We start from the raw sequence: 9,786 nt of genomic DNA on the forward strand, positions 1-9,786 counted from the left end.
GGCATGATAATAAAAGATTAAGTACACTTCAAGACCTCAACGTAACCTTAGAAAAGCCAAGCACTGATTTCCCTTTATTTTTGGTAATTCTTTTTCTTTTTTGCTTACGCTTACCCTTACATAGATGACTTCTCACGATTCCTTGGAAGGAGGGAACGCACATTCCCACACGGACGGACTTGCACGAGAGGGTTTTCCTCGCATCTTGTGGGAGGTGCTGCAGGGAGCCGGTTATACGACGCCTCCCCAATACGCGGTGCAGTTGTTTGAGGAGCACCAGGTACCCCGCTGTAGGGTGAGGATGACCTTGGAGCCTCATCCCTTGCAGTCAGGCTGGCGTTCGTTGGACTCCGAGTCTTTCGGATACCGGGCAGAGGACACTATCAAGGCCATGGCTCTCCACGGGTTGACGACCTTTTGTGGCTTTCACCCCTTGGAGCTGTCTACTCATCCCATTGGCTTGTTCCCCGCGGAAAAGGAGGACGACCCAATGTGGAAAGATCGAGTAGAGCATGCCAAGGATGTGTGGGCTCTATACCCAGGGCAGACTGCTCACCTCACGGTGCGATGCATGAATGCCTGTACAGCCTGCAAGCGGTGCGAGGAGAGGCGATGTCTCAGCTAATGGGCTTGTTGGAGGCTACCAAGATCACCCTGGACAACAGGGAGGAACTTGTGGTAGACCTATCAACTGAGATGGTGGAGAAGGACCTCCAGGTCACTACAAGAAACTAATAAAAGTTCGTGGGTTAATTTAAGAACGTGGGTACCGATGTTCTTAATTGAGTTATGTTCGTGGGTTAATTTAAGAACTTGGGTACCCATGTTCTTATATTAAATTTGTGGGCCCATGGGAAAACCGTCGAACTTATAGTATTAGGAACGTGGGTACCCACGTTCTTAACTTAAATTCGTGGGCCACGTGGACCCCGTCGAACTTAACTTAAACCTAAATTTCTGAAAACCCGTGCGGCTGTATTCTCTTCGCTGTTGAGACCGCGCGCGTGCGCCTGAACGAAGCTACCCGCAACCTCGCAGCGCGCGCCCGCCGCCACAACCTCGTCGGCACCGCGCGCGCCCCGCCTCCACCCCACGTGGCGCCGACAAATTTCTAGGGTCCGTTATCCAAACAGCCAGTTCACCCGTTCCTTATCTTCCGTCGTTCAGCCGACGTCCTCTCTCTCTCTCGTGGCAACGACTGGGTGACCTCCCCGCCCCCGCCGCTCTACACCAGGTGCCCAGGTCTTCCTCGGGCCCTTCGCCGAAGAGCAGCCAACAGGTATGCGCACCCCTTCTCTTCCCTTCCCGCTGTGCGAAGCTGAGGACCCAAACCCTAGCTGACACTGTTTTGGCTATTTGCGTTTCGATCAGATCTAATTTTAGGTGTATACATGTAGTATTATGCTTTCTAACTTGATTTTCTTGCAAAATAAAAACATGGGTCCGCTCATCTTCCCTACTGGGTCCGCCTGGCATATGTAGGAATTTTAGCTATCTTTTAGCCGATTGAATCAACTTCTAGAATCACTACATAAACTTGTATTCGTTGAGATTTAATTCTTTAGGTTGGTGACATATTTTGCCAGATTACTGGGTATATTGTCAGGGTATATTGTCAGCTATATTAGTCTACTAATGGATTTTGCCTTTTCTTGGTGGTAGCTTTAACTGCGATTTCGGTTGTTTGTTTTGTTTCTATCAGATATTAATAATCTAACATGGTGTGCAACTTAGGTTAAAATAAAAAAAAATTGTTGGATGGATAATACAAGGCCTACACCAGAAGGAATACCCTTTGTGCGACAGGCGAACAACTGTCTCTATCTCTCTCTGCAGTGTTATTTGGTTTATTATATGCAGTTGTAGGGGAGAAAACTAAGGCCTGTTCACTGCAGCTAGAAGCATAGCTGCAGCAGATGCAGCAGGCTTCTTATACAGTATTTGCAGCTTAGAATTTGCATTGGCAGCTACAGCTAGCTGCAGCAAACACTCCTAACAATAATAGTGGAGAGAGACTTTCACGCTGTTTAAATTTAGGTGATTTTGGGAATTAACTTGCAGATTTATTAATTATTATATAGGTAAAAAGTGTAGTATCAGTTACTAGGAGCAAGAACTTGCCCTGATGACACAGTTATTTTGGTTTTTCTGTTCACTTCTCCTAATATTTAACCTTTTGAGTAAGTGTGCAGATTAGGTCTTAAAAAGGGATTGCGATTAAGCTATTATTGCCAGAGCCTGAGCTGTAGAATTTTCCATTTACACACGTGGCTGTACAGGGGGTAAACTTGCAGGAATATTACTTGGTGATCCTATAAGATACACATGCTGTGAACCCTGATTTGTTTTAGCTGCTTTTGTTCGTTTTTGTCTACTTAGCCTTGCACACTGAGGACCTTTATTGAGGTATTCCTTGATCCCCATGGTTCTATATAACAAACCATGAGTTTATATCATTATCCCTCTATCTCACCTTATATTGAACATGGTTTTTGATACTATTCTTCTTTGTGCTTGAAGGTTGCTGGTCTGCGAGTTGAATCATGGCGGAGTACTTGGCTTCGATCTTCGGCACTGAGAAGGACAGGGTCAACTGCCCTTTTTACTTCAAGATTGGGGTCTGTCGTCATGGGGATCGCTGCTCTCGTCTGCACAATAGGCCAACTATATCACCAACTCTTGTGCTTGCTAACATGTATCAGCGCCCTGATATGATAACCCCTGGAGTTGATGCTCAAGGCCAACCTATTGACCCTGAGAAGATGCAGGAGCATTTTGAGGACTTCTATGAGGACATCTATGAGGAGTTGGGGAAGTTTGGTGAGATTGAGAATCTGAATGTTTGTGATAACCTTGCTGACCACATGATTGGGAATGTCTATGTCCAGTTCAGGGAGGAAGAGCAAGCAGCCGTAGCATACAACGCTCTTCAAGGGCGCTTTTACTCTGGCCGCCCTATAATTGTTGAGTATTCTCCTGTGACCGACTTCCGTGAAGCAACCTGTAGGCAGTTTGAGGAGAACAGCTGCAACCGTGGTGGCTCTGTAATTTCATGCATGTGAAGCAAATTGGCAGGGATCTCATGAGGAAGTTGTATGGGTGTTCAGCTTCCAGGAGGTACCATGGGAGAAGCCGAAGCCGAAGCCCGCCACCACAAAGGAGGGGCCACCGTGACCGTGATGACTACCACCACCGCGACTTCAGTTTAGTGTTGTGAGAGCTGTTTTGTTGTGACATGCTTTGGACTATTAGGTGGCTGAATTCTGAATTTTCAGATTTGGAATAGTGTCTAAGTCTGAATTTCCAAAGTAGTTTCTTGGACAGTTAACATCGTGGATCCTTTGCACGATGCATCATTTTAAATAACACGGTGCTGCGTCTTGAAATGAAGTCTATTTTCACTCTCATGTTCATGTTCATGTTCATGCACAAATATGGAAGCCACATTTTGTGTTTATCATGCTTTCCTATATCTTTGTGTACATGTGATTTAATGCCAGTTGTGTATTTATGAGAATTTTGGTTTATTTTGTAGGATTCTGACTCTCATCAAGTGACTCCTCCCCCTCACATTGACTTTGCGGACAGATGTCTCAATTCTAGTGGTGGAGCTACGAACAACAATCCGATGTCCTGATCGAGAGCGATGGAGTTAATGTTTGAACTTGTGTGTTTGAACTTGTGAACTAAAAATGTGAACTATGGATGTGAACTTGTGTGAATTTGTGAACTTATGTATTTGTACTTATGTGAATTATTTGTGAACTTATATATTTGGACTTGTGTGAATTTGTGATATGAACATATATCAATGTTGTCGGGTACCATAATTAGGGTACCCCTGATACTCCTAAACACGGTTGGTAACCACCCTCAGCATAAACTGCAAAGACTGATGGGCGCGGTTTAAGTCAAGGCTTCGTCTACCCAAGGGACACGATCTCGCCCGAGCCCAGCCTCGGGCAGGAACTGTAGTCCCAGACGAATTTACATCTCGCCCGAGGGCCTCCTCAGGCAGAGGGCGCACCCTCAGCTCGCCCGAAGCCCAGCTCGGGCAGGCTTTGTCGAGAAGCACCCCCCTGGCGCGAGATAATACGAGCCGTGTTTTCCTCTTGTGTTCCATCTTGCGCCAACCCATCTGGGCAGGGGCACGCAGCGACAAAATTCACTAGTCGGCTCGGTTGAGGGTCCCCCGGGGTCCGAAATGCCGACAGTTGGCGCGCCAGGTAGGGGCCTGCTACGTGTTAACGAACACCTTCCCATTGAGTTCCAGATGGGTAGTCTTCAGCAACCTCTTCAGCCCGGGACGGTGCTCCGCTTCGGGAGTCTCGAGTTCATGTCCCTCGATGGCAGCTACGACATGGTACTCCTCCCCCCGCAGCACGACAGCAACAATGACGACCGTCAGCTCGCCCGACGGTGGCGAACTCGACGACGTCTTCCCCCCGTGGCGGAAGAGCAGCATCCGGGTTTGCCCTGCCACCCTCCTCGCCACAGGAGGAGGAGACGAGGCAACCGTGGCCAGGCAGGAGGCGGCACCTCGTCGGCTGTCGAGCGAGTCGATGACGTCGGCACCCCAGTGGGGGACATGTCGGGCGTTGTCCTCGCACCTGAGACAATGACAGATGTCGTTTCCCCGCGACGTGCCAACCCCAAGCGGACTGATGACGCCAGCACTCTCGCGAAGGACTTGCTGGGCGTTAGCCTCGTACCTGAGATGATGGTGCAGTCCGTCCCCGACGCGACTTCCCCACCGTCCATCGACCAAGAGGTACCGTCTGTTTTCCACCTTGTGCCTTTTAGATTCAGCTTTGATCCACCAAGCAACCCTGCTTCGGTGAGCGCTTTCGTAAAGGCATATCCTAACCTTCTGGGGTACCATATGTGGTTATCTTGGGACCGATTGACGGCCGTCTCAACCTACGGGCCCCCGGGTTCCAAGGAAGAAGACGACCCCGACTCCGGTTGGGATTTCTCCGGGCTCCGTGATCCCAGTGCCATGCGAGACTTCTTGACCGCATGTGACTACTGCCTCTCCGGTTAGTCTGATGATGGCCACAGCCTTGACGATGAAGGTTGTGGCCCAAGTCGCGAATGTTTCCACGTCGATCTGGGGGATCGCGACGAAGGCAACCACCTCGGTATGCCGGAGTATAACGATCCCCCTGGGCCTACTTCTCGCGTTGACATCCTGCGGGAGCTAGCTGTGGTCCTAGTCCCTGCGGAGGTTCAGGACACACAGCTCAAGCAAATCCGCGAGATGCAGGTCAGGCTCGACGAGGAAGCAGGGCAACTTGTGCAGCTCCGACAAAACGTCGAGCAGGAGTGGGCAGGCCGAGCACTTGCCGGAGAAGCGTGTCATCGGGACCGAGACGTCCAACGCCGTATCGTTGGCGATGCCAGGGCAAGGCTGCCCCTGGCCTCCAGCGGAGTTGGCCAGAATCTAGCTGCAGCGGCAATACTACTCCGAGCAATGCCGGAGCCATCCACCACCGAGGGGCGGCGTATCCAAGGAGAACTCAAGAATATCCTGGAGGATGCTGCGGTCCGACGGGCCGAAAGCTCTGCCTCCCGAAGGCAAGGGTGCCCTCGGAGCATCGCACAATGACTTCCTAACTCATGCAGGAGGCCTCGGTCCACACCGGGCGCGCGCGGGACGGGACGCCTGCAGCCCCGGGTCGCCTCGGCGACGAGCCACACCATCGCAACCGTCGAGCCCGCCTCGATGAGAGGGTGCGCCGAGGCTACCACCCCAGGCGCGGAGGATGCTACGACAGTGAGGAGGATCAGAGTCCCTCGCCCAAACCACCAGGTCTGCAAGCCTTCAGCCGGGCCATACGACGGGCGCTGTTCTCGGCTCGGTACCGGGCCCCGACTACCATCACCAAGTATTCGGGGGAAACAAGGCCGGAGTTGTGGCTTGCAGACTACCGGCTGGCCTGCGAGCTGGGAGGAACGGACGACGACAACCTCATCATCCGCAACCTCCCCCTGTTCCTCTCCGACGCTACCCAGGCCTGTCTAGAGCATCTGCCTCCCGCGCAGATCTCCAACTGGGATGACCTGGTCAAGGCCTTCGCTGGAAATTTCCAAGGTACATACGTGCGCCCTAGGAACTCCTGGGATCTCCGAAGCTGCCGCCAGTAGCCAGGGGAATCCCTACGAGAGTACATCCGGCGGTTTTCGAAGCAGCACACCGAGCTGCCCAACATCACCGACTCGGATGTCATCGGGGCATTCCTCACCGGCACCATGTGCCGAGACCTGGTGAGCAAACTGGGGCGCAAGACTCCCACCAAGGCAAGCGAATTGATGGACATAGCCACCAAGTTTGCCTCTGTTCAGGAGGCGGTCGAAGCCATCTTCTGGAAGGACAAGCAGCCTCAGGGACAACAGCAAGAAGACGTCCCCGAGGCGTCCGCCCAGCGTGGCACGAAGAAGAAGGCCAAGAAGAAGGCGCAAGCAAAGCGCGACGCCGTTGACGCGGATCTCGTTGCTGCTGTCGAACACAGGAACCCTCAGAAGCCTCCCGGAGGGGCCAACCTGTTTGACAAGATGCTCAAGGAGTTGTGCCCCTATCACTAGGGTCCCGTCAAGCACACCCTTGAAGAATGTGTCATGCTCCAGCGCTACTTCCATAAGGCCGGGCCCCTGGCGGAAGATGGCAAAGGCCAAGACAACAACAAGAAGGAGGGTGACAAGGCAGAGGAGTTCCCGGAGGTCCACTGTTGCTTCATGATCCACGGTGGGAAAGTGGCGAACGCCTCGGCTCGGCACCGCAAGCAGGAGCGCCGGGAGGTCTGCTCGGTGAAGGTGGCGGCTCCAGTCTACCTAGACTGGTCCGACAAGCCCATCACCTTCGACCAAGGCGACCACCCCGACTGCGTGCCGAGCCCAGGAAGGTACCCGCTCGTTGTCGACCCCGTCATCGCCAATGCCAGGCTCACCAAGGTCCTCATGGACGGAGGAAGCAGCCTCAACATCATCTACGCCGAGACCCTCGGGCTCTTGGAGATCGATCTATCCACGATCTGGGCCGGTGCGGCGCCCTTTCACGGGATCGTCCCCGGTAAGCGTGTCCTGCCCCTTGGGCAACTTGATTTGCTAGTCTGCTTCCGAACTCCCTCCAACTTCCGTAGGGAAACCCTCACGTTCGAGGTGGTCGGGTTCTGAGGGACCTTGAAAGTCGCCTAGAGGGGGGTGAATAGGGCGAATCTAAAATTTATAAACTTAAGCACAACTACAAGCCAGGTTAGCGTTAGAAATATGAACGAGTCCGAGACAGAGGGTAAAAACAAATCGCAAGCAAATAAAGAGTGAGACACAAGGATTTGTTTTACCGAGGTTCGGTTTTTGCAAACCTACTCCCCGTTGAGGTGGTCACAAAGACTGGGTCTCTTTCAACCCTTTCCCTCTCTCAAACGGTCACTTAGACCGAGTGAGCTTCTCTTCTCAATCAAATGGAACACAAAGTTCCCACAAGGACCACCACACAATTGGTGTCTCTTGCTTCGATTACAAATGAGTTTGATCACAAGAAAGAATGAGAAAGAAAAGAAGCAATCCAAGTGCAAGAGCTCAAATGAACACAAATGTCGCTCTCTCTAGTCACTATTTGAGTTGGAGTGATTCCGGACTTGGGAGAGGATTTGATCTCTTTGGTTGTGTCTAGAATTGAATGCTATAGCTCTTGTAATGTGTTGGAAGGTGGAAAACTTGGATGAAATTGAATGTGGGGTGGTTGGGGTATTTATAGCCCCAACCACCAAACTAGCCGTTTGGTGGAGGCTGCTGTCGCATGGCGCACCGGACAGTCCGGTGCGCCAGCCACGTCACCCGGCCGTTAGGGTTCGACCGTTGGAGCTCTGACTGGTGGGGCCTCTGGGCTGTCCGGTGGTGCACCAGACAGGTCCTGTAGACTGTCCGGTGCGCCAACTGCGCGTGCTCTGACTCTGGCACGCACTGTAGCACATTGAATGCGGTTGCAGTCGACCGTTGGCGCGAAGTAGCCGTTGCTCCGCTGGTACACCGGACAATCCGGTGTGACACCGTACACTGTCCGGTGCTTCACCGGACAGTCCGGTGAATTATAGCGGAGCATCCTCCCATTTTCCCGAAGGTGGTAAGTTTAGCTTTGAGTTCCCTGGTGCACCGGACACTGTCCGGTGGTGCACCAGACAGTCCGGTGCGCCAGACCAAGGTGCCTTTTGGAATGTCTTTAGCTCTCTTTATTTGAACCCATCTTTGGTCTTTTTATTGGCTTGTTGTGAACCTTTGGCACCTGTAAAACTTATAGACTAGGGCAAACTAGTTAGTCCAAATATTTGTGTTGGAAAATTCAACCACCAAAATCAATTTAGGAAAAGGTGTAAGCCTATTTCCCTTTCAATCTCCCCCTTTTTGGTGATTGATGCCAACACAAACTGTCGGGGACCATAATTATGGGTACCCCCAAGACTCCTAATCTCAGCTGGTAACCCCCATCAGCACAAAGCTGCAAAGGCCTGATGGGTGTGATTAAGTCAAGGCTCGGTCCGCTCAAGGGACACGATCTCGCCTCGCCCTAGCCCAGCCTCGGGCAAGGGCAGCCGACCCCGGAGGATTTACATCTCGCCCGAGGGCCCCCTCAAGCAACAGACACACCTTCGGCTCGCTCGAGGCCCAGTCTTTGCCAAGAAGCAACCTTGGCCAAATCGCCACGACGACCGACCGTATCGCAGGGGCATTTAATGCAAGGATGGACTGACACCTTATCCTGACGCGCGCCCTTCAGTCGACAGAGCCGAAGTGACCGCAGTCACTTCGTCGCTCCACTGACCGGCCTGACAAGAGGACAGCGCCGCCTGCGCCGCTCCGACTGCTGTGCCACTCGATAGAGTGAGGCTGACAACGGCCAAGTCCAGCCTCGGGCGCCATAGGAAGCTCCGCCTCGCCCGACCCTAGGGCTCGGACTCGGGCTCAGCCCTGGAAGACGACGAACTCCGCCTCGCCCGACCCCAGGGCTCGGACTCGGGCTCAGCCCCAGAAGACGACGAACTCCGCCTCGCCCGACCCCAGGGCTCGGACTCGGGCTCAGCCCCGGAAGACGACGAACTCCGCCTCACCCGACCCCAGGGCTCGGACTTAGCCCTGGCCTCAGCCGACGGTCTCCGCCTCGCCCGACCCAGGGGCTCGGACTCGACCTCGGCCTCGGAAGACAGACTCAACCTCGACCTCGGAGGAGCCTCCACCTTGCCCAACCCAGGGCTCGGACCGACCACGCCACAGGAGGCGCCATCATGACCTAACCCCAAGCTAACTCAGGCTACGGGGAACAAGACTAGTGTCCCATCTGGCTGGCCCCGGTAAACAAGTAATGATGGCGCCCCGCATGCTCCATGACGACGGCGGCTCTCAGCCCCCTTACGGAAGCAAGGAGACGTCAGCAAGGACTCGATAGCCCCGACAACTGTCCTTCTGCCAGGCTCCAGCGCTCCTCCGACGGCCACGACACCACACGAACAGGGTGCCAAAACCTCTCCGGCTGCCACGACGGCATGTACTTAGGGCACTAGCTCTTCTATGCTAGACACGTTAGCACACTGCTACACCTCCCATTGTACACCTGGACCCTCTCCTTACGCCTATAAAAGGAAGGTTCAGGGCCCTCTTACAGAGGGTTGGCCGCGCGGGGAAGGACGGGACGGCGCGCGCACAGGCCTCTCGCTCCCTCCCGCGCAGACGCTTGTAACCCCCTACTGCAAGCGCACCCGACCTGGGCGTGGGACAAACACGAAGGCCGCGGGT

General features: G+C 53.5%; 1 protein-coding gene across 1 annotated transcript; it reads left to right on the forward strand.

Moving 5' to 3' along the window:
• Positions 1 to 1,248: 1,248 nt before the first annotated feature.
• On the forward strand, positions 1,249 to 3,193 carry LOC103652188 (splicing factor U2af small subunit B). Its single transcript, XM_008677824.3, has one exon. It carries the CDS (start codon positions 2,544 to 2,546, stop codon positions 3,060 to 3,062), a length of 519 nt encoding a protein of 172 aa, XP_008676046.2. The 5' UTR covers positions 1,249 to 2,543; the 3' UTR covers positions 3,063 to 3,193.
• The last annotated feature ends 6,593 nt before the right edge of the window (positions 3,194 to 9,786 follow it).

This window comes from Zea mays, chromosome 3 (assembly GCF_902167145.1).
Source record: "Zea mays cultivar B73 chromosome 3, Zm-B73-REFERENCE-NAM-5.0, whole genome shotgun sequence".
Lineage (NCBI taxonomy): Eukaryota > Viridiplantae > Streptophyta > Magnoliopsida > Poales > Poaceae > Zea > Zea mays.